The sequence below is a fragment of the Cricetulus griseus genome (genome assembly GCF_003668045.3).
Source record: "Cricetulus griseus strain 17A/GY chromosome 1 unlocalized genomic scaffold, alternate assembly CriGri-PICRH-1.0 chr1_0, whole genome shotgun sequence".
Taxonomy (NCBI): Eukaryota; Metazoa; Chordata; class Mammalia; order Rodentia; family Cricetidae; genus Cricetulus; species Cricetulus griseus.
In genome coordinates, this window is record NW_023276806.1 from 66,751,650 (window position 1) to 66,776,689 (window position 25,040).

At 41.2% G+C, this 25,040-nt stretch overlaps 1 protein-coding gene across 2 annotated transcripts in view; it reads right to left on the reverse strand.

The window, feature by feature from the left end:
• Positions 1-25,040, reverse strand: part of Arhgef11 (Rho guanine nucleotide exchange factor 11) — a 126,090-nt gene that overhangs the window by 22,944 nt on the left and 78,106 nt on the right. The window contains exons 9-19 of one of the 2 annotated variants that reach the window (XM_027393031.2): positions 18,910-19,026; positions 18,499-18,526; positions 16,569-16,589; positions 16,396-16,472; positions 15,258-15,395; positions 9,408-9,482; positions 9,092-9,193; positions 7,807-7,905; positions 5,895-5,937; positions 2,625-2,721; positions 2,383-2,505 (exon numbers count right to left, since the gene is read on the reverse strand). In XM_027393031.2, coding sequence (XP_027248832.2) covers positions 2,383-2,505; positions 2,625-2,721; positions 5,895-5,937; positions 7,807-7,905; positions 9,092-9,193; positions 9,408-9,482; positions 15,258-15,395; positions 16,396-16,472; positions 16,569-16,589; positions 18,499-18,526; positions 18,910-19,026 — 920 coding nt within the window. Of the gene's footprint in view, positions 1-2,382; positions 2,506-2,624; positions 2,722-5,894; positions 5,938-7,806; positions 7,906-9,091; positions 9,194-9,407; positions 9,483-15,257; positions 15,396-16,395; positions 16,495-16,568; positions 16,590-18,498; positions 18,527-18,909; positions 19,027-25,040 lie in introns of those variants that run through there. The other variant, XM_027393032.2, reaches the window with a different exon arrangement.

The following is a 25,040-nucleotide window of genomic DNA, read 5'->3' on the forward strand; positions in this document are numbered from 1 at the left end:
AATCTCCAAACAGGCTCAGTCAGGTACTGCTTGCATCCCAGAAGTAATTCCTGCCACCTTACTACTGAAGGCCAGGAGGCTGGATTGCAAAGGCCATGCTTTCTGTGTGATTTTCTTTATAATCCAGACTTCCTATCCCGCCCTCCTCTCCCTCTCAATGTCTCTTTTTCTCTTTCTTTATTATTCATTAGTACTGGATTAGTACTGGGGATTGAACCTAGGATCTTACACATGTTAGGCAATCAGTTTACAGTTTACTTCAGAGAGCTATATCCTCTGCCTTTAAATTTTTTTTTTTTTTTTTTTAATCTTGATCCTACCGAGTTTGGCTTTAAACTCACGCAGAAGCCCAGGGAAGTCTTGAATTTTTGCCTCAGCCCTTACCCCACCCCTTTTTTTCCAAGACAGGGTTTCTCTGTGTAGCCCTGACTGTCCTGGAATTTATTTTGTAGACAAGGCTGGCCTTGAACTCATGGAGATCCACCTACCTCTGTCTTCCAAGTGCTGGGATTAAAGGTATGCACCATCACCTCCTGGCACCTCAGCCTCTCAAAGTAGCTGGGTTTATAGGCCTGTGCCACCAGGCTTGGCTTTTTTTATTTTTTAGTGAGATGGAACCCAGGGCCTTGTGCTTGTTAGGCAACTGCCCACCACTGAGCTGTAACCCAAGCTCTTGCTAGTACAGATCTGCCACCACAAGACAGATTCACACAAGAGGCTGTCTCTTCATATCTGTAGACTGATATGTCAAAGAAATCTCAGACTTCACATGTCCAAAACTAGTGACTGATGGTCTTTAAAGTGCTTTGGGAAGAAATTCCTGGAATCTCTCCTTTGACTTTCTTTCATACCCCACACTCAAGTTTTAGGAATTTCTCTTAACGATTCTATCCCTCAACTCCACCATCTAAACTCTTCTCACAGCTTTCATGGCTATTGCTTTACTACTGTTTGTGGGGATTCCTCTGGGGAGCCTTGCAACTGAACTTCTTAGCTTCCCATCTCTTCTACCCACAGTGCAGCCTCCTGTAGTTCCAACAGCTCCTCACTTGCTAAGACTAAAATCTTCCCCACTGAACTGCCCCCTCGTGTTACCTGAGCCGGTGAAACACTTTATCTCTGAACCCAGAACCAAAGAAAAGCACTGACTCTGAAACCAGAGCCAAAGAAACACATGTTGGCCCTAGAACCAGAGCCAGTAAAAGAAATACACCTTAGCCCTAAAAATAGAGCAACAAAGCTAAAAAGGGCCAGTGAAACAGTTTGGCCTGAAACCAGAGCCAACTCTGCTCTTGACCAACTAAACAAACCAATCTCTGAGCAGAAAAACTCCTTGGGAAAAACTCTGCCCCTAAGAAGGTCTATATAAGCCCTCTGCCTGTTCAGTTGTTGGCTGTGCTTTCCCACCCTGGAAAGAGGCAGCCGCTTTCCTGGACTCCTTCTTCCCAAATCTCTCTCTCAAAAGAGTCTTGAGTGAAGATCTTTATTCGCCATGCAATAGAAGAACCTTGTTGAGATGTCCCTTAGGGGACTGAGCAGGAAATTTCTGCAGCAGCTTTCCCCTTAGCAGAGTGTAGCAGAAGAAGTAACATCTTGGGCTGCAGGAGAGGCTGCTGTGGATAGCTCTGCTAGGATGTTCCCTTAGGGCAACAGAACACAGCTCAGCTGTACTGGCTCTCTCAAAGAGAGGAGCAGGACTGCTATATCCTGCGGGGAGACCATCCCCCACTGCACTCCAGCTTTGGGTATCACCTGACTCTCCAACAAGTCAGGATAACTTTCCCTCCAGTGCTGAGATGTCCTATTGCAGCTCCAGCCTCCAGAGTTGTCCTATTGTGGCTCTATCCTCAACACTGTCCCTATTGCAGCTCTAGGTGTAGCCTGGCTTCCTGTTAAGTCAAGGTACCTTTGCAGTTCCAGATCTGTAACATTCACACCCACTTATAACTGGAGAAGCACAGCAGGAGCAGCTGTGCTAAAGCTCCCAGGAAGGTGCTCTAGTTTTCTGTTATGCTTGTGAAAAAATGGCTGCTTTCCTTAAGCCAGTCTGACCACCTCCTGAACACTTCACTCCCACGGCAGGGGTGCAGTCTCACTCTGAGTATCAGCCATAAACTCAGAGGCAAAGAAGGAGGAAGATCATGAAAGGGCTAGAAAAGGGAAGCAGAAAGCTCACTGTACTCTTGGAGCCTTGCATGTTACAACTACCAGTGAACTGTCAGCAGCTCTAGGCTTGAAAGTGGGGCCCTCAGCACAAGACATGCAGGTCTCCTGTCTTTTGGTGAAAGAGATCATTCAAGAAGTAGAAGGTAGAAAACAGTCCTACAAGATCTGCCAGCCTGTCTGGGAAGTTCAGAGGTAACAGTAAAATCGAAAACTCACAAGATATCTACAAGGGCAGCCAGCTGCTTCTCCGCCATTTGGCGCTCTCTAACAGGGTCCCCATCCAGGTCTAGCAGGTCATTCTCACCATAGAGGCTGCCCAGCCCCAGGGTGCGCTTTGATCTATGCCAGAGATACAAAAAGGAAACAAGTATCAGACTGAACATGTGTATTCACAAAAAGGGAAATTCAGATACACACTCCAGAGGCACACAGAACACTAAGGGAGGAGCTCTACAAACCTATAGTCATTGATCTGTTCCTGGATCTCCAGCATGACTGTCTCCTGAGCTTCACAGAGAACACTGCGAGGGTCTTCACCATTCCGCAGGCGCAGGTCTGTAGTGGAAGAGCAGGGAAGGCAGAGTAAGTGGGTGTTGGGGGAGGAGGAATGCAAAATGGTTTTTGCACTCAGTGATGCTGGGTAGAAAAACTGGCTTTATGGAATATTAGTCTGAAAGCAGTGGAGGCCTGCATTCCACCCAGGTAACATCTTTTTTCTTATTTAATTAAAAATACATTTTATTAGCGCGCGTGTGTGTGTGCGCATGTGTGTGTATGTACGTATGTGTGTGTGTGTGTGTGTGTGCTCGAGTGCGTGCGTGCATGAACTTTGGTGTGAATGTGGAGGTCAGAGGACAACTCTGTAGAGTTGGTTCTCCCCTCTCACCTCTATGTGGATTCCAGGAATTGAACTCAGGTTGTCAGGCTTAAATGTGAATCATTCTTCTAGTCCTCAAAGTCAAAGACAAAATTATTCTCTGCATGTCTGATTTTTTTTTTTTTTTTTTTTTTTTTTCGAGACAGGGTTTCTCTGAGTAGCTTTGGAGCCTATCCTGGCACTCACTCTGGAGACCAGGCTGGCCTCAAACTCACAGAGATCTGTCTGCCTCTGCCTCCTGAGTGCTGGGATTAAAGGCATGCGCCATCAACGCCCGGCTGGAACTAGCTCTTGTAGACCACGCTGGCCTCGAACTCACAGAGATCTGCCGTGTGTGTGTGTGTGTGTGTGTGTGTGTGTGTGTGTGTGTGTGTGTATGTATGTATGTATGTATGTATGTATGTATGTATTTATATATTTCATCAATGGGTCATGCATATAGCTGATTTCTGCTTAAGATATGTAATTCTGATGAACAGAAATAATACTAGGACATTTTTCATTACTCAGACTGACATAGGAAAATTCTCAGCTACAAAGACAGCCTTTTACACATTTAGCTGATTTTAGACTTTAGAGCAAATTGAAAATACACTGGTTGCCCCTGGAGACGAATACACAAGGACAAGTTCCCAGATGTTCATTGCTGAATCAAGGTCAGGCAAAGTTAGGGTTAGGGTTTAGGGTTAGGCAACTTTGGTAGACATAACCCCCTACAGTAATTGACTTTCTGCACGTACTCCTAACCATTCAAGGTCCAGTCAACTGTTTATTGTTTAAGCCCTGCATTTCAATGTCATTCTCTGTCTGGGAACGCTAACCACTTAGCGCTACATGCTTACTTTACTCACCATGCTCAGTCAGCATGACTTCCCTAGCCTGAGAGAAACTGTGTGACTAGTATGGCTCTGTTCCTTATTGTTTACTCAAGAAGTGTTGTGTGATCCTGAAAATGTGATTCATATTTGTTTAGAGGCTTTGCTGTAAGAGGAGAAGTGTGATGGAGAGAGAAGTGTGAAAGATGTAGAAGCAGGTGAGTGAATGAGTGAGTGAGTGAGAGAATGCGTGTGGAGGTGAGGTGAGTGAGTGAGTGAGAGAATGCGTGTGGAGGTGAGGTGAGTGAGTGAGTGAGAGAATGCGTGTGGAGGTGAGGTGAGTGAGTGAGTGAGAGAATGCATGTGGAGGTGAGGTGAGTGAATGAGTGAGTGAGTGAGAGAATGTGTGTGGAGGTGAGGTGAGTGAGTGAGTGAGAGAATGTGTGTGGAGGTGAGGTGAGTGAGTGAGTGAGAGAATGCGTGTGGAGGTGAGGTGAGTGAGTGAGTGAGAGAATGCATGTGGAGGTGAGGTGAGTGAATGAGTGAGAGAATGCATGTGGAGGTGAGGTGAGTGAGTGAGTGAGAGAATGCGTGTGGAGGTGAGGTGAGTGAGTGAGAGAATGCATGTGGAGGTGAGGTGAGTGAATGAGTGAGAGAATGCATGTGGAGGTGAGGTGAGTGAATGAGTGAGTGAGTGAGAGAATGTGTGTGGAGATGAGGTGAGTGAGTGAGTGAGAGAATGTGTGTGGAGGTGAGGTGAGTGAGTGAGTGAGAGAATGCATGTGGAGGTGAGGTGAGTGAATGAGTGAGAGAATGCATGTGGAGGTGAGGTGAGTGAATGAGTGAGTGAGTGAGAGAATGTGTGTGGAGGTGAGGTGAGTGAATGAGTGAGAGAATGCGTGTGGAGGTGAGGGAGAGTAGTGTGTGGGTGAATAAGTGAGAGAATGGTACAGAAGAGAGAGATAGCAGATGTATGAAGAAATGTAACAGCAGACAGAGAGAGAGAAGTGTGTCTTCAAGAGAGGTGGAGAAAAGAGATGTTGCTGTATGTAAAGAGATGTGACTGTATAGAGAGACTGTCAAGAAAAAGATTATTCAAGATGGAGTAAAAGACAAAGTTGCCATCAGAAAGCATGTGTTTCCTTTTTTACCCTCAGATAGAAAAGTCTAGCCCTCAGATAGAGAAGAATTTTTTCTCAGTCCTGCTGCTCTGAAGGCATTCTTTCTGTTACCCTGGTGCAGACCTAGGAGCTGGCCTCCATAGGCTGAGGTAATGTAGCTAGGAATGATCTTGAACTTCTGATCCTCCTGTCTCTACCTCCTGAATACTAGCATTACAGAGGTGTGCCACCACACCTGGTGTATAGCGTTCTGGGATTCAAACCCAGGGCTTATTGCATGTTAGGCAAGCATTCTATCAACTGAGCTGCATCCTCAGCCCCAAGATGCTATCTTCTTTACACAGCCTCAATTATTATGGAATTGGAAGGAACAGCAATATCATCCAGTCCTTGCTCCTCACTCCAACTCTGACTCTCCTGGCATTTGTTAAGGAACTTAGCAAACTAAAACCCACCCCCCTAGAATCAACCAACTGAAAAGTCCTCTCAAAACAATATTCCAGAGGTTCTGATTTAGCAGGTAGGATGGAGTAAGGCTTGGTCTCTGTAATTTTACATGTTACCTTCAGCAATCTGTCCTTGCTTAGAAATTCCTGGTTAAGTCTAATTTTCTCTTCATACAAGTGAGCCTACAAGGTAAGGTCCAGAGGTTCCATGGAAGGCGGGCAGGAATGAGTGTATGTCTCCTAATTCCAATCCAATATCCTCCTGTGTCAGGACACAGTTCTTGGGTGGTGTCTAATCAAGCCTGTTCTAAGTGTGAAGTGGTTTGCAGTAACCATCTATGGATTCTGTCCCTTAGTACAGGACAGTAACCCAGGGACAGTGACTCTGTCTCTCTGTCTCTGGTATCTCCTGAGAGTTCAGTATAAGAAGGGCAGTAAAAAAGGCAACCTGACCCATGAGTCAACTTACCAATTTCAGCCTGCAACATCTCAGGGATCTTCACTCTGAGAGGCTATAAAACAAGAGTGGGGACAGAAGTAATGAGGTTGTAAGCACCAAGCAGACGGACAGTATGCAGGTACACGGGGCCTGATAATGTTATTTGCCCTCTTGTCTCCCCTCTTTCTCATCTCTCTTCAAATGTTGGACTTGAATTCTAGGCTAGGACTTTGGGAGTTTATAAGACAAGTTGATACTATGTTCTAAGGGTGACCTGGTGGTCTTTTTATTCTGAAGCATGGAGTGTGGAATGGCATGTTCCAAAACTGGACCACTGTTAAATTAGCTGCTAGATTCTCCTTCGCCTCGGAGTGGCTCCAAAACGATAACCTTTGTTATTTGATGGATTGCTGCTCCTTTCCTTTGCTAACAGTGGAAACTGGGTATGTGTCACCTAGTTCTGCACTTAGCAGAATACTCTGGCATGTACACTTAACTCTCTTGCCATGTGGATAGGTATTGATAGGGTTTGTAAATGATGGCAGGGAGTACTTGGCAGCTCTAATGCCCTTACTCGAGACACACTGAAGGCAGTAAATGTAAAACACCGAGGAAAACCAAATTTCCCAACCTCATTAGCCTTAGTAGCCAACTGTGACAAGATACAATCGTTTTGGAATTAGTTCAGTTGATCAGATTATAAAGTCAAGATAAGGAATGTCATCTGCAGGCAGATGCTCCAGGTGAGATCCTGACACTTCCTGGAGAACCCAGTTCAGATGCAGAGAGGCTCATTTTCTCCCCTCGACTCCTCTCCTTTAGGGAACGACAGCAAGTCTGGCTGGGTCTCTCCTTGCCTCACTGATCCAGATCACCTGATGTTCTTGGGCCTCTGTCTCTTCACCCAGGTAAGGAAAGGCAGACAAGGTTTGGAGAATGGTTAAACCTCTAACTCAGCGGTTCCCAACCATCCTAATGTTTCAACCCTTCAATACAATTCCTCAGGTTGTGCTGATCCCCAATGATATAATTATTTTTGTTGCTACTTCATAACTGTAGTTTTGCTACTGTTATGAATCATAATGTAAATATCTGGGTTTTCTGATGGCCTTAAATGACCCCTGTAAAAGGGTCATTTGACAATCCCTTTGGGTCATTTGAAGAAAGGTAGTGTACATTCTATATGTGGAACTAAAAAGACATACAGAGGAGATTAATCCTTTAAATTAAAATATTTTATTTTATGTGTTTTGGTGTTTTGTCTGTGTGTATGTCTGTGCAACATGTGGGTGGCCAGAATAGGTGTTACATCACCTGGAACTGTAGTTACAGATGTTTGTGAGCTACCATGTGGGTGTTGGGAACCAAACCTGGGTCCCCTGGAAGAGCAATATGTGCTCTTAGCCACTGAGCCATCTCCAGCCCTAGGAGAGATAGATCTTTGAGAGGCAGGAACAGAATCCAGGAGGAATCCTAATTTCTTAGAGAGTAAAGGTCTTTAAAAACCTGTCTCTAACTTTCTGGTGGTGATGACCCCCTATGAGAACATGCCTCTTGCAAAGGCTCTCCCTTAAGAGGAAACACAAGAAGCAGTGCCTGGTACAGAGCCCAGATTCCTACTTTATGGAAATCACCAGGGTCTTCAGCCATGCATAAACTGTAGTCTTGTATGTTGGCTGCTTCACTGTCCTGTCAGCCTACAGGAAGAAATGGAAAGCTGACAGAAGGATGCTCCTCCAGGAGGAAGCAGCACTGAATTCATAATGAGTGGGAATCATCCTAGTGAACACATTTTTGTTAAAAAAACAAAACAAAACAAAAAAGCCAACCTGCCTCTACTTTGCTTCAATATTTTTGTTTGGTTTTCCTCTGCTTGTTTTACTTAGTTTTACTCTGCTTGATGCAGAGTATGGAATTGTAATCTAACCTATGACAGCCTTACCGCATTTTTCTCTAGGAAAATAGTCCAGATGTCTTTCCCCAAACTTCGGGAATCTTTGGGATTTGTCTGTTGATAAACTTCTGAACACAAATAAAAAAGCTAGAACGACAGAGAAACTGGGTTAGAGCAGTGGATCTCCATCAGTGGTGACTTTACCTGGAGGATGTCCGGTAATGTCTCAAGACATTTTGAATTGCTGAATTTACTAGGGAATTGTTTCTATTGTCATCTAGGGATAGAGTCCAGTATGTGGCTAAGTATTCCCAAATTAAGAACTCCCACAACAAAGAATTCTCCAGTCTAAAATGTCAACAATGCTGAGGCTTGAAAAAGCAATTTCAGTTTCCTTCACATGAGCATATTTTAGGTTGATTACTTTTCTATTCTGTTTCCTCCCACACTTGACATTTTTAGTGTTGTCTTCACTTGTTTATGGATTGTTTCTGAAGGGCTTTTATTTTGTTTCTCTTGGTGATGTGCTTTGTTTTTTTCAGAATGCTTATGAGACATCAGCATTTGGGACTAAACAAACAGGTATTTAATGAATTCCCTTTGAGCAAATCAATGTTTATTCTGGACTCTAACTGTGGTATTTCCAGGAAAAAAAAAAAAAAAGGCACTGACTCATTCCTTGGTCTAGGAGTCTTACTTTGAAGAATACACCACCATCTTGTTTCTATACAGCTAGGAGGAATGAGAAAGTGTAAGGTGATGGCTCTGTGCCCATCTTGGACTTTATCCATCTTCTTGAATGCTTTTTTTTTTGAGATAGGGTATCATTGTGTACCCCTAGCCTGGAACTTAATTTGTAGACTAGGCTGGCCTTGAACTCAAGAGAACATCTTCCTTTCTTTCCTGAATGCTGAGATTAGAGGTAGGCACCAACGGCCCTACTGGCAATTCTTCATGCCATCACCTTAGATGGAAGAATCTTTAGTGCTTTGCCCCTGTTAAAATTTCTTTATAGCAACACTGTAAATCTGCAAGGGTGATTCTCTCAACTCCTTAATTTCATTTAAAAAAAAAACCTCTTGACTTCCTAAACTGATGGAGAATGACAGTGTTCCTGGCCTAGGTCTTTTTGATATTTCTCATGTATGGCTAGCTGCATGACACAATAAGTTTCATTTACTTTTCTGTTTTGTCTCTGTCCTGGAGATGCCTGACTTTGCCTATGGATCTGACATAAAAGCTAGAAACATAAGAGAGATCAGGCATAGTGGTCAGAGATTCTCTCTGTTGAGCACAAGCAGGCACTCAAACAAGAGTGACACTTGTAACTTACCAGTGGACCAGGGTCTGCCTGAGAGAAGATGTAACGTAGAAAAACTGCCAAATGAGCTGGATGTGACTTCAGTTTTTCAAGATCTTGGAAGATGATGTCGCTCTGGAAGGCAGAAAAGTTGAGAATGACTGGGAGGTACAGAGACAGGAGACAGCAAAGTTTATTCCCAAGCTCTCTACTTTCTGGGTTCTGTTAGCTAAGCCTTCTTCCCCATAGGGCCATTTCATAGCTGGTGCCAATCAAACTGCTTCCAGTCAAGGGCACTGTGGCTAAAGCCAGGGAGGAAGATACAAGGAGTAAACCAGAAAATTGTTACCTCATTGTTGAAATAACCTGGGTCATAATCTTCCTCTGGGCCAATAATCAGAGGCTTTGGGCTTTGATCTACACCCTGAAGGAGAGAGTTGAGATGTAGAGATGAGAAATTATAGAAGACATGGATTCAACTTCCTCAATGGTGTCTGTTTAGGAACCTAACTCTAAAAAGGCCATTCAGGTTTAAATAGCACCCCGAGGTTCAGCACAGACGTATCCATTTCTACTTGCAGAAAGCCAACTGCTTCTGGGTGGGGCAGGCACAGCAGACACAGAGCAGCCTCATCACATAACACAGGAAGATGGGAAATAGGAAAAATGTTCTATTTGCAAAGGATGAGGAATGAGTGTTCTTTAACAAAGGGCTGACTGCACCTAATGGACTATTGGGTTGGAGACATGTGTTTTCCTAAACAGACCAAATCACCACCGTTCTCCCTCAACACACTCTCCAAATCAATACAGCAACTACCATAGTGCTACTGACTAGTGTGGACAAGCCAGTATATGGATTAGTAACTGCTAGAGACACCAAGGCAGAAGATGTGCCTCTCCCTCAATGAGGAAGGATGGGGCCGATCTTCCTCAAACACTAACATGCACTATTTCCCTTGTCTGCCTAACAATCTATGGTAGATCCCTATCCCTGTTAAAACCCCAAATCTTCACCCTAGCTTTTTTCTTTTCTCAGTCTATGAATTTTAATAAAATATTAATTCTAACTGCCATAACTAATAATGACTCCAAGAGACTTCACACTACATGAACTTTCCATATGCTTAATAGATTTTTCTAAAGGTTCCTTGAGCTACCAAATGTTTTGTTTGTTTGTTTGAGACAGGGTCTCACTACATAGATCTGGTTATCCTGGAACTCACTATGTAGACCAGGCTAGCCTCAAACTCACAAGATCCTCTTGCCTCTGCCACCCAAATGCTGAGATTATCAATTTTTTTTTCCTCTAGTGACTACATTTCCCCCCATTATTAGTGATTCTCTAAGCAAGGATTTGCTTCTGGAACCTACCTATTTTACTTATTCACTTTCCCAAGGAGATCTCCCTACTGCTTTTCTTTATCTTCTGTTTTTCTGGACAGTTACCTACCTCTAACCCCAGAATGACTGAGAGACCCTAAAAGCATCTAATAGATTGAAAGAGGGAGGCCCTTGGATTCTCTCACACATTCAAAGCCACAGAGTTAGGATGACAAACTGTATTTGCTTTTCAGACACACCCCAGACCCTCCAATCTTGTAACACCTAGTATTTGAAGCCCATGCTTTCTAGATCCCCTAGAATCTCTGGCAAAAGTACCTAAAGACTAGATTTTAGCTTGTCTGGGGAGACATTTCTTCTGAGAAACTTATTCAATTCTATTTCTAAAGAAATTTCTGTACAAGTATATACTGGATACTGAGCATCCTCCCCCACTCCATGCCTTCCCCTTTCTAGTGACTTTTCCTCCTATTGGCTCCCTTTGTGTCTGGGAACAGTCATGGCACAGACACAATACATGATTTTATATATCTATAAAAACCCAAAAACTAGCAGATGAGCAAAATGATATGCTATTTGTCTCTCTTAATTTGGCTTTATTCTTATGATTAGTTCTAGCTGCATTCATTTTTATGGCAAATGACAAGACTGTTTCATTATGGCTCAAAAATTCCACTGTGTATACACACCACATTCCCTTTATTCCTGTTTCTGAACACCAAGTGGCTGGCTCCTTAACTCTAACTTAGCCACTGTGAACTGTCTTGCTATAAATATGGACGTGCAAGTGTCTGTGATATGGAGTAGAACAGACGGCCATTCGTTACAAAGCAATTTTCTCTCAGATCAAACATTTCATCTTTCAGGAAGCTCCTAGGACTTACCAAATACACTAGGCTACTCTTTCTTCAAGCATATAAAAGCAGTAAGAACTGATGAGAAATACGGTCAGACCAACTGAGCTACCTGGAAGAGACACTCTCCAACTTGTCAAGTTGATTGTAAATTACATTCTAGGTGGGCTTTTAATGATGCATCTATCTCTGACTATTTCTGCACCTTTAACTAACTTTTCACCCATATGTCTGTAAGTAACACAGATAAAAACTCAAGTTTATCAAGTTGGACTTTGGTGGAATCCATACTTCAATCTGTCACCTGTTCCTTGTTTGGGATGATTAGATGTTTATTCAGGTTGCCCCAGGAATAGTGTGTCACACACAGTCACATGGAAGACCTATTTTTAGTTTTTGAGAAATCTTCATATTGACTTCAGTGTTTAGGACTAGTTTATACTACCACCAGCAATATATAAGCTACACCTTCACCAACCTCTGTTACTGTTTTCTTAATGATTGACATTCTGCATGGAATAGGATGGGTTTCAATACAGTGATTTTCCCTAATGGTTAGTGAAGTTGAAACTTTTTGTGTCTATTGACCACTTTTATTTTATATATCTGGAATTCACTGAGATCTGCCTGCCTTCTGTCTCCTGAGTGCCGGAATTAAAGGTGTGTGTCACCACCGCCCAGATGTATTCTGTATTTTGATAACTGTTCTTCATTTGATTTGCCTATTTATTGACTAGGTTTTTGATTTCTTGCTGTTTTTTTTTTTAAAGTTTCTTTTGGTTTTTTAGAAAAGTTTTTGTGCATTCTAGGTATTTTTTAAAATTAGATTTTATTTCTACTTATGTATGTATAACTCTAGTTCTAAGGGATTTGATGCTTTCTTCTAGCCTACGAGTATATAAGATATATACCCAGGCAAAACATTCACACACATAAATAAATAAAATCTTAAAAAGATCCACTGACCCCTGTCTCCCAACTGCTGGGATTAAAACTGTGCACCACCATGTCCAACTTACATTGTAAAATTATTTTACTGAAAAAAAAAATCAAACATGAATAGATTCTACTTCCTTACAGTAAACACTTACCAGGCTAGCCTTGAATTCATAGAGATCCTCCTGCCTCTGCCTCTCAAGTGCTGGGATTAAAGGTGTGTGGTACCACTACCCGACTATGAATACTGTTCTTGACCTTTACCATTGCCATAGTGATTCACCAAAAAGTGATAGCTCACAGTTTGGAAATTAACACCTCTGAACTTCCTTATGCCAATGTCCTCCAGTGTAAGAAATTTACCACTGGTTGATTTGGGTGATTTCAGGTAAAATAATTTGGTGAGGCTAGAATCATTTTAGGTGGTACCTAGACATGACACTAAATAGCAGTGAGTCAAAGTGTAAAAGAGTTAATTTCAGTTCCCATTCAATCCCTTTGTTAATCCACATAAAGTCTCAGCCTGCTGTTATTCTATCTTTATATCTTTACAAAGGGGAATTCTGCTTCAGACTTAATTACAAGCAAAAGAATCTAGCTAGAATGAAAATATGATAATATATATTTATATATAAATTTAAATAGATAAATTTTATGTGTCTTTATTAAATTATTTCAGATTAAATTTAAATAGATTAGTTTTATGTTTTTATTACATTTTAGATAAAATTTAAATAGATAAATTTTATGTGTTTTTAATAATTTCTTTTACATTTTTAAAATTTTTGTTTTATGTGTATGGTGTTTTGCCTGCATGCATGTCTACATATTCCTGCATGCAGTGACTGTGGAGGCCAGAAGAGGGTGGTGGATCTTCTAGAGCTAGAGTTATAGATGGTTGTTCTGGCTATAACTTGACAATAAGCTAGAGTCATCTGAAAGGAGGGAAAACCTCAACTGAGAGAATGCCTCTGTTAGAGCCAGCTGTAGGGCGTTTTCTTAATTAGTAATTGATGAGGGAGGTTCCAGGCCACTGTGGGGATGCTCTCCCTCTGCTGGTGGTCCTGGCTTCTATGAGAAAGCAGGCTAAGCAAGCCTAAGCAGCACCCTCCATGGCCTTTCCATCAGCTCCTGCCTCCAGGTTCCTGCCCCCTTGATTTCCTGTCCTGACTCCTTTTGATGAAGAACTGTGGTGTGTAAGTGTAAGCCAAATAAACCCTTTCCTCCCCCACTTGCTTTTGGTCATGGTGCTCCATCACAGCAATAGTCACCCTAACTAAGACAGTTGTGAGCTGTCATGTGGATGTTGAGAACCTAATTTGGGTCTTCTGGAAGAACAGCCAGTGCTCTTGACGCTGAACCATCTTTCCAGCCCTGAGTTCTGTGTATTTTTATGATTCATGATACAGTCACATAGTTTGGGAAATGAAATTATAAAAAGGGTAAATCAATAAAAAGTTTTTGAGCTTCTGTTCTGAGACTCTGTGGAGGCATCAGCTTCTCATGCATTAATCCAGAGATAGCTCATGAAGCAGGCATCCTTTTAACATACATGGCAGCTTTCTTTCTCCTGAATTCTGCATCTTTGTAGAGAAGGTTTTACCAAATAATTTCTAAGCACATATGCTGCCTTACTGAAGGCGGGGTTTAACTGAGTACACCAGACCCAAGATAAATGATAAATCGGTATTTATTAGGGAAGAACTTACACAGATAAGAGTAAATAGCTGCCACAGTCTTCCTGCTCCAGGAGATGCAGCATCAGCCCCTCCTCTACTTATAATGGGTCACGTCTGCACCTGGAACCATGCCCAAAGGGTGTGGCCACCACCACAAGTTCACTGGCAAGGCAAGATGCTACTACACCTTACTTACACTTCTGTTGCATTTACAATGTGAGATGTTGGTTTTAATGTGAAGCAATGACAAATATCCTTTAAAATGAATTTAAGTTTAACAAAGTAAGTTTAGCTTGGCATGGTGGCGAACACATGTCTTTAATACCAGTACCCCAAGGTCAAAGGCAGGCAAATTTCTGTGTGTTTAAGCCCAGCCTGGTCTACACAGTCAGCTCCAGACCAGCCAGTGCTACACAGTGAGACACTGTCTTAAGCAAACAAACAAAAGAAATAAAGAAGAGATAAGCTTGAAGAAAATAGATTATGAAGAAAATAATAATATGTGGGGGTTTTGGTGGGGGTGTGGGGGCATGGGAGGGAGAGGAGACTGAGATTGATATGTAAAATAAGATTGTTTTCTAATTTAAATAAAATTCATTAAAAAAGAAAGAAAATAACATTGCATCTGGAATGTGAATTTGGAAAAAAATCAGTGCAGTGGTGAATTTTACAGAATACTGTCTGGAGCCAGTGTCTTGTTAGCTTCTATCTGCACAGGCAATCCTACTCATGGCTACACAGCTCAGGTTCTCTGCAGGATTTTGCCTTGAGCCAATATCTATCTCCCTGAAATATTCCCTATTCCCTGGACCTAATCCCACCTTTGAGAGCGGGGCCTTTGAGTCACTTTTTGCACTCTTTGAGAAACCTGAGTTCGGGCTTGGAAGGTAGCTTGAAAGGAAAGATTCCAAGCATGTTGAACTTTTATTTGTTTTCTGTATTTAGGATTCCAATGATAAGGCTTATTATTTATTTAACACATGTCATTATGACATTTTCATACATTTACATCACTGTATCTCACTGCTATCCAACCCCTTGCCCTTAGTTTTGACTGAAGCAAAGTTTTGCTAAAGGAAGATGAATATTCTGAACAGACATTTTTTATACTATCCAGACATTAAAAGACCCACAAGCTGTCTTTTCCTTAACTTCTGTGTTCTGACAGACACATCTAATGATTCTTCACACAGAAACTGATCTTCTTGAATTTCTTACTACACCATGTTCATTCTTCTCTATTTGCTCTCTAGGTGCCTATCTCAAATTCTGGGTTGCCAGAGTAGGATTTAGTCTGATTTTCAAGATTACATACTGGTGATAAGCCTAGCCTACGTCCTAGTTGTGAAAGGAGAAAGACAAACTGGGGTGATTCCCATCTCTCACCTGGTCGTTGGGTGGGAGCACTGATGCATCAGAGCCCTGTCGCCTGTGGTGCTGGGCCACTCTGGCCAGGATTACAGGGGAGGTTTGAGGGCTGTCTAGTCCAGGATCTGACAATACTGAGTTCCGATTCATCAACGACTAAAGGAAGAGAATTCTGTGATAAGGAACCTCATTCAGACAACTCTCTGGCCTCAGCATGTTTTGTAATAATGACCACGCTGACACCCATAACATTCGTGACTATGCACTACTCTACTGACCTTCTAGCAGCTCTCTGAGGGAGACTCAATCCACTTCTTACACAGAGAACCAGGCCCCAGGGAGGTCATGAGACTCACCGATGGCCAAAGAGCTATGTAGTATATATTCAATCAGGAAGTCTCAGTCACAGTTCACACACTTCACTGCCAAGTATATCACCTCTGATGTATGCAAACTATCGGTTACTTAGGCCCATACCACATCCCACTACTTTCTGGTGATTTTCCCACATATCTGTTCTTTTATAGATATCCATCATCCTCTCACCAATAGTCAGTTACCAGCAGTCAGAAAAGGGTATTCCAAATGTTGCCTAAATTATATTTCTAGTATGTTTTTAACACTTATTTCCATGTTTAATGAGTCTTGCTAAATAGATATTTTACTGTTGTCATCATCCTTCCCCTCATTTTATCCTTTCTTATTTTTATATTCATAATCTCATGTGCCAACTGAGAGCATCTGGAAGAGAGATAACCTTTGAGGTTAAAAAAAAATCTGAAAATTTATGACTAAAATAGAAAAAGATGTGCAGCAAAGAAAGTAACTATCACACCTGACATGGTGGGGTTCGCTAACTTGCTCTCAAAGATGAGCTACAGTGATAACACTGCCTACCCTTTCACCCTGCACTTTACACAACAGAGCCAATCAACTGTGATAAAATACAAGCCAGATTGATGATCCAGCATGAGGATGCATGTCAAAGCTACTCAGAATGAGAACACTGTGACGATTTTAGATCCCTAGAGCTAGGGTAGAGGAGGTATCCAGATGATGGGCCGGGGCCTTCAGTGAGCAGCAAAGCCTTCTAGTGTCCAGGGGTGGGATGATGAATGCATACATTACAAATGAGCCTGTGCCTGCTGGCACTCACCTCACTGATGGAGGGAAAGCGCTCTGTTCCAGAGTCCAAGCCACTGTCTGCTTCCTGGGAATCCAGAGAGAGACGGCCTGAGAAGAAACCAGTTTACATAGTTTTAGAAACGATCTCAGGCCCAAGGGAAGAACAGCCTTTATTGCGGGCACTAGGCAGGAAGGGGAAGCTGCCATCTTCCCTTCTTTTGCTAGCTGTCCTTCGACTCTCTCATTTGATGACCTCCAGGTTCTCTGGCACACTAGTCTTTTACTTTCCCCATATCCAGCTTTTGCCAACTTCTGCATCGGGGCACAGAACATGTCACCACCTAAAATAAGACTCTGTGTGTAGTCCTCTGTGTGTAGTCCTCTGACAGTCCTCAGATCATTCCTAAGCCTCTTTTGGTCACTACTCCTCTTCACAAGAATTTGTTAAAACTCCTAAATGCTACATGCTGTTAAGCAAGCTGCAGTCTGGATCTGCTACCCAGTAGTTCCTGTTTCTCACTTATTTTCAAGCATCCAACTGCCCTGTGTATTGGTATCACTTTCCTCGTTATTCTAGAATCTGTTCCACTGGGAGAGACCAACATAGACGAAACCTCAGATATACCAGAGGACAAGGGAACCTTCAGAGTTCTCTGGCTGGGTCACTATAGAGGGAAGTATGGAAAAGAGAAAAGACCAGATGGTGGGAAACTTCATTGAGCCTCTCCCATTCCTGTTCCTTCTTCCAGTCAGAACCATGTTTGCTTAACTGCCTGAGAAATGCCCAGCTTCAAGTGTGTAGTCTGAGAAGGTGGTGACCCCCAATGGTGGAAGGAGCTTTACCATTATTGTAAATATTAACAAGAATCTCCCTGCCCTTATCACCCTGGACTTCAAAGCATTTACCTTATTTGGGTGGGATATGGGAAAGGATTTTCTAACCATCAAGAATAAAATAAAAAATCCTAAGCCTGCACTGAGGAAAGATGTTAAACATCAATGTTGGGGCTGGAGAGATGGCTCAGCGGTTAAGAGCACTGGCTGCCCTTCCAAAGGACCTGGGTTCAATTCCCAGCAACCACATGGCAGCTCACCATTCTCTGTTAACTCTAGTCAGGGGACCCAACGCCCATGGCAAAACATAAATATAAATAAACAAATAAAAAAATTTGTTTAAAAAACATCGAGTCTATGGGGAGTACCAGTGTTGGCATGGAGTTCAGTGCCCTAGTCACTGTAGAACTGTGCACAAAGCACTTTCCTTAACTGCATTCAATGTTACAGCAATTCCAGGCAGAGGAAGTTATCCCTGTTACAAATAAGGAGACAGAAAGAAGTTCCGATGTTTACTAATCTTTCTGAGCCACATTCTAAATGAAAAAATAAAACAAAAACCAAACAAACAAAAATCCCAGGGCTAGAGCCCCAAGGTCCTGATTCTCAGCTCAGTTTCAGAATTCATGTTGCACAGATAGATACCAACAGTGGCAGCAGCCATATACACACATACATACAAACATGGTGCTAGTGGCATGCTTCAGTTCTGGCAATACCTTACTAGGTAGATTCTGTTGTGTCCTTCTATAAATAAGAAACAAAGAGAGGCTCTTAGTGGTTAAGTTACTTGGCCATGAGTCTGAAAGCTGAGGGGAACTAGACCTGGTAATCAAAACTAGATGGTCTATGTCCATATGATATGAAAGTTCCTTCAGAAAAGTAAATTTTTAAAGTTTATTTGCCTATGTTTTTACCAAATGCTGAACAGAACCGTTTAAAAAGAAAGCCAAATGCCTTAAACAAATTAAAATATTTTAAAGGTTAATTTATTTTTATTTTATGTGTTTGGGTATTTTGCATGGATGCATGTTTGTGTACCATGTGTGCAGTGCCCCTGAATGCCAGATGAGGAACTGGGACCTCTGGAAGAATAGCCAGTGTTCTTAACTGCTGAGCCATTTCTCCAGCCCCACCTTAAACCATTTCTATGGGTTTGGGAAACGACTGCTCTTGGATATCATAACTCCCTAAGATTAGTTCTTACTTACCCAAAGAATTGAGGCTTGATGGATATAAGCAAGACAGTAATAGTAAAGTCCCTGATGAGAAGAATAGATAAACAACCTCCTCCTGTTACATTCTCCACAAAGTGCATTCAGATCTTTCTCAACTGACTGGGATCCTTCACTGAGGCTGACTTGGAAAGCACTTATGTTTCTTTGAGGATTCTTAAAGAAAATGCTACTGGATGAATGCTGAGTAATGCCAGAGTAGGAGTACATATCTTGAGGAAACTATTCACAAGGGAAGAGTAATTAGCAGATTAAAGCAGACTAATTTATTTATATTTCTTCTTTTCAGTAGGAGGGCATGAAACAGGCATTGTCCCTCTATGGTATTACCAGTAGGTACCTGGATAGTGTTCACCCTCTTTGGTGTTAGTCCTGTCATGGCCCAAGAAGCTTTCTGCCCTGCTTTCCTCCTCCTACACTAGTTCCTCTGCATGGTGCTGTTTCTGGAGCAATGCCTACTACCACTCACTCACCACTAAGCCACCAGTCTCCTGCTGGATCTTCAGCTGTAACTGAGTGACTCGCCGCCGGGCACCTTCGATTTGCTCTTCTAGCAGGCTGGCGGGGTTCCGACTATACACCTCACAGATACGCTAGGGTGGGGTGAGGAGAAAGAGGAGGATGAGAAGAAAGAGGGGGGAAAGGCACAGGAGTGGTTAGTAGAGGATAGATGACTTAGCAGCAGGAACAGGCAGTTATCACAAAACAAAGAAGAGAAGAGATTTCTGTCTGCTAGCAGATGCTTGCTATTTCAGCATCATTTAGGATCAGAAAACAGGGGTGACTGATGAGAAACAAAATATAAGAAACAGCTAAAGGAAAAAACAAAAACAAAAACAAAAACATCAAACCAAAAAACCAAAAGGCCTTCCTTAGTCTGATCTATTTTTTAAGTGCTGGATGAGGTCCCACATCGTACATGAGATCTTCCTCAGCTTGCACTCAAGTGTGAAGTACTGAAGTGACTATCCAGATCACTACACAGAAAATGTTAGGGCAAATGTAACATAATGAAAATGTCAAATAAGGAGAGGAAAAGCTTAATTAGAGAAGCCAGAACCGTTGCTTCATTAGAAGCGTCTTAAGAGCAGGCACCATTCTACTTCTCCTAATGTATTTACAGCATGAGCAGAATGAGAGCAGAGGGCTGGGGAGGCTTGGCATTAGATCTTGACACATCTATGTTCTAGCTGTGTAGGATTGGGCAAGCTTGCATATATCTGTCAAGAATGGAGACGACAGTATCTGCATCACCAGATGACCTGAAGATCTGAACAAGACTGTGTAACATGCTCGCCAGAGTGGCTGTAGCAGTTATATGCTAGAATACATAGCAGCTATTAATGCTTTTGTACAAAAGGAATCAGCAGCAAAACTTACTAAAAGAAGATGTTAGGTTTACACAGGAACTGAATTCATCCAAAGCTTCCTGCTACTTGACAACCTTGTTAAAATTCCTTACACTTTAGATTTATCTTTTCCATGTCTATCAAACTCCAAACAATCCCTGTCTCAGAAGATAATATTATCTGAAAATAACTCTTTCAACATGACTCCATTTTAAAACACCTGTATCATCTCTTCTGACTCAGAATTCTTTACCACTCTGAACCATTGACTACTTTGAGTGTTTCTTAAGACAACTGTTCAGACACCTTTAAAATCTTTTTCAAGGTGGTCCTTTCCCTTTATCCTACCCTTTAAAGGCATCTAAGTTCCCTATACTAAAAGCAAACTCCCACAATAAAATTATTTCTATCAATCCAGATTGTTTTTTAAGCCACAGCCCATTTTTTTCTTCCTTTCCACATCATCCCAGCAGCTAGCCTTTGAAAGATTAAACAACAGCAAACAAGTGGCTATTAGAGATTGGTATTGATATTTCACAGACTCACACAAATCTTTAATCAATGTTTAGATTTCTCCTCTCTGATTTGGTGTGTTGGTTTCAGCCAGATCCCAACTTCAATGCTTGCACTGTTGCTGAGGACACCCTAATCTGCTTTCACCACAGTTGTTTCCCTGAGGATAGTCTACCTAAGTACCTCACAGGCACACTTAATCCAGACTGAAAGCTGACCTTCATTTCTCTCCTGTGACCTATTTGATTCCACCCATGGCACCTAGGCTCCCAACTCAGTGCCATATTTTATTCTTTTTTCCTCCTTACAAGATGGTAAGTTTCCCTAATGTGGCTTCTGAGACATCTCTTTCCAGTTCTAACTTCTAGTTCTTGTCAAATCTGTCATCTTCTCTACCACCAAGGTTTCTTTATATTAATTCAATTAACACACACTTAAACTTATTTAAAGTGTATGTATGTATGTGCAAGTGCCTGCAAAGGCCAGAAGAGGCATTTGATCCTTGGAAATGGAGTTATAGGCAGTTGTAAGTGGTGTAATGTGGGTACTGGGAAATGAACTTGGGTCCTCTGCAAGAACAGCAAGTACCTTTAAGTATGCTTAAAGGTAGAATCATCTTCTCCAGCACCAAAACCACACTTCTCTCAGGAAGATTGACTTGAAATCTTTGATCAATTCCCAGTCTTTAGGAAAAAACTCCAAGATCTTTAAGTGACTCAAATCACTTTCCAACCATTGTCCTGTACTGTTATTTTCAGTGTTTTGGTCACAGTGGACTGAAGTCCACCCAACTGTCACCTCCTGAAAGCTTTGACAGGTACTGCATAAATCACTCATGCTTTCAGCTTCCACGGTGCCCAAGCATTATTTTAAGGTTTGTCATTAAGATATAATTCATGAAATTTAAACTTAAAGTATGTAATATAGAGGTTTTTAGTATATTCACACAATTGTGCAGCCGTTCTCACTATCAAATTCCAGCACATTCCCATTACTTCAGTAAGAAATCTGGTACTTGTAAGCAGTCACTGTCACTCTTACACCCCTCCCCCCCAACTTTCCACCCTCTGGTAACCACGAGTCTACTTTGTCTTTGAGCATTTGCCTATTCTGAACATTTTATACAGATGGAACCACAACATTTGTGAACATTTGTCTTCTTTCACTGAGTATGCCTTCAGGGTTCTTCCATTTATAGTAAGTACTCTATTCTTTTTTATGGCTAAATATCCTACTGTGTTGTTGTAGATACATCAAATTTTTCTATCAGTTGATAGACTCTAGGTTGTTTCCTTTTGGCTATTACAGAGACAGTTGTCAAGAATGTCATGTACAAATTTTTCTGTGAATATGTATTTTCAATTCTTTTTGGCATTTATCTAGGAGTGGATTTACTGGGTTACACAGTATGTGTTACACAAGATGAACTGTCTAATGTTTCCCTGTGACTGTATTATTTTATATTCCCACCATCAGCAATGCAAACAAATTAGGATAGTGAACTTGTAGACAAAACATAAACAAGTATTTCTCAGGTTTGTCTACAACCCTTACCAGCATTCGACTTTCCATTATTTTGGCTATAAAAAATTCTAGTATCTTGTTATTTTGAGAAGTAGTTCCCCATCTTTTCACATGCTTATTGGCCATTTGTAGTTCTTTAATTTTTTTTTCATTTTTTAAAAGATCTTATTTATTATGTATACAATCTTCTGCCTGCATGCCAGCAGAGGGCACCAGATCCCATTCAAGGTGGTTGTGAGCCACCATGTGGTAGTGCTGGGAATTGAACTCAGGACCTCTGGAAGAGCAGTCAGTGCTCTTAACCATCTCTCCAGCCCCTTTAATTGTTATTTTTAGGGCTGTTTTTCACTACATAACTTAGGCTGGCCTCCAAATTGCAATCTTTCTGCCTCAGACTCCCAAGTGTTAGAATTATAGGCATATGCCACAATGCCTGACTTGTGTCTTCTTTAGAGAACTATACAAAATCTTTGTTAATTTTATTTCATATAAGAACAAAGCTTATGGGGCTGGAGAGGTCTCTGAAGTTAAGATCATTTGTTATTTTTCCAGAAGATCCAATACCCTCTTCTGGAGGGACACACACACACACACACACACACACACACACACACACACACACACACTCTTACTTTTAAATTCCCTATGGTGGGATATCTTGCTCAACCTTGATACAGAGGGGAGGAGCTTGGTCCTGCCTCAACTTGGTAGGCAAACTTTGTTGACTCCCCAAGGAAGGCCTTACCCTCAGTGAGGAGTGGATAGGGGTGGGAAGGGAAGAGGTAGGGGGTGGGGGGTTGGAAAAAGAGGAGAGAGGGGGAACTGGGATTGGTATGTAAAATGAAATAAATTTTTTAAATAAAAAAATAATAAAACCACTTGGAACAAAGCTTATACTAAATATCCAAAAATATCAAATAACATTGTGGGTTTTTTCTTTTCTTTTTTTTAAGGTTTGGTTGGTTGCTTATTTCTAGTGATGAGTAGGGATTGAATCCAGAGTCTAGGCAAGCATTCTAACCACTGAAAAATATCATAGCCCTTGACAAATTTTTAACTGTGTTGTCTTTTTAAAAATTATTTTTATTTTATTACTTTATATAGGGATTATGCCTGCATGTATGTCTGAGTACTACATGCATTCAGGGCCCACTGAGGTCAGAAGGGAGCAATGGATACCCTGGAACTGAAGTTAGAGACAGTTGTGAGCTGCCATATGGGTGCTGTGAGTTGAACCTGGATTCTCTGGAAGAGCAGCCAGTGACCTTAACAGCTGAGCCATCTCTCCAGCCCTGTTATTTGTCTTTTTATTGTTGAGGTGGAAGAGTTCTTTACACATTCTGGTAATAAGACCCTTAATAGATATATGATTGTGAAATATTTCTATTTTGTGAGCTGCCCTTTTATTTACTTTTTATATTATTCCTTTATACACAAACATTTTTTTTGCAGATTTTTTTTTATTTGAATTAGAAACAAGACTGTTTTACATGTCAATCCCAGTTCCCTCTCCCTCCCCTATACACAAACATTTTAATTTTGATGATATCCAGTTATCTTTTGGGGGGAGTATTTGTACTTTTAGTACCACAAAGAAACCAGTGGCTAATCCAAGGTTATGATGATTCATACTCATGTTTCTTTCTAAAAGTTTGATATTTTTCTTTCTTCATATCTAACATGATGTAAATGCTGTAGATACAGTACTGAGGAAATAATGACAAGAAAAAACATCTGTACATGTGCAGTTCAGATCAAATCCCTCTTTCTCCAGCTCTCTTGAGTTTTATAGCTTGTTTGTTGAGACTTTATTAATCCATTTTAATTAAATTTTGTTAATTATGTGAGATAAAGGTACAAACTAATTCTCTGTAGATATCCAGTTGATCTAGTACCATTTGTTGAAGAGACAAACACTACTGAATTGTCTTAATATCTTTGTTGAAATGAGCTGCTATAGATGTACAGATTAATTTCAGAGCTCTGAATGCTAGTCCACTGACCTATATGTTTAGCCTTATATTGTAACAGTGTCTTAGTAATCCAATGTGAATATACAAGTAACAATTTACAATGCAGTATATCTTCATTTACTTTATCGCTGAAACTCCTTAAGGGAAATACACATCTCTTACTAATCTCTCTAACCATTCTTACTCCTACCTCTAACAGAATTCTTAGCACACTGCAAGAATGCAATGCTTGTTAAGTGTGTTTTCACAAGTTTAGGTCTATGCCTTTGACCTAAACTGTTTCCTTACTAATAATGCCCCCAACTCCATTTTTTTTCTTTTAAATTTTGTTTATTTTTGAGTCAGGGTCTCTCTCTGGTTGGCCTGAAACTTCTAAGTAGACCAGGCAGGCCTCAAATTCAAAGAGGTCCATTTACTTCTCCCTCCCAAGTGTTGGAATTAAAGGTATGTGCTACCATGCCTGGATATCACCCCATCTCTTCTTGTCTACTAAAGTTCCACCCTTCCAAACACAATCAAAACACCATTTCTGCTGGGAAGCTTTTTTTTTTTTTTTTTTTTAACACAACACTGTAATTGTTCTTCCTTTTAATTTTATTACAAACTCTTTGTTCTTCCTATTTCCCTCATACTAGAATTTGAAATGTCCCCCATTAAATTTTAAGCACACTGAAGGCAGGAACCACTTCATTTCCATTTTTATATACCACAGAAATAAAAGCAATGTTTTATATATAGTAAGTATTTACAGAGTGACCTATTCCAGCCAAATTAATCTTCTTGGTCTCTGTGCCCAACATTTCCTAGACTGGCAATCTCTCTTCATCCTCTCCCTCATCAGTCTAGTCCAGTATTCATCTGTCCACCCCTACATCCCATGCTTACCTTTTTCTTTCTTGGAATCCTCTTAAGAACAATCCCAATGAACTTTAATTTTCCTCAGTTCTACTAGTTCCTCATTTTAGTCTGCTTTCATATTTATTTATATTTAGTCTATATACTCATCATCCTAATGTATTAACCATGGGATTCTGTTATCCTACTCACTTCACTGGTCTGCTTTAACCAATTCTGTTGGCCAAAGGCAACCCTTTAATGGTCTTGAGACAGTATTTTGTTTGCTGGGGATTGAACCTAGGGTCTCTAGTTCGTGCTCTACCACTGGGCTATATGCCCACAGGCCCTGATATTTTGCTGTAATTGGATATGGTCTACAAAATTCGTTGCAAAAAATAAAAAATTAAGTTG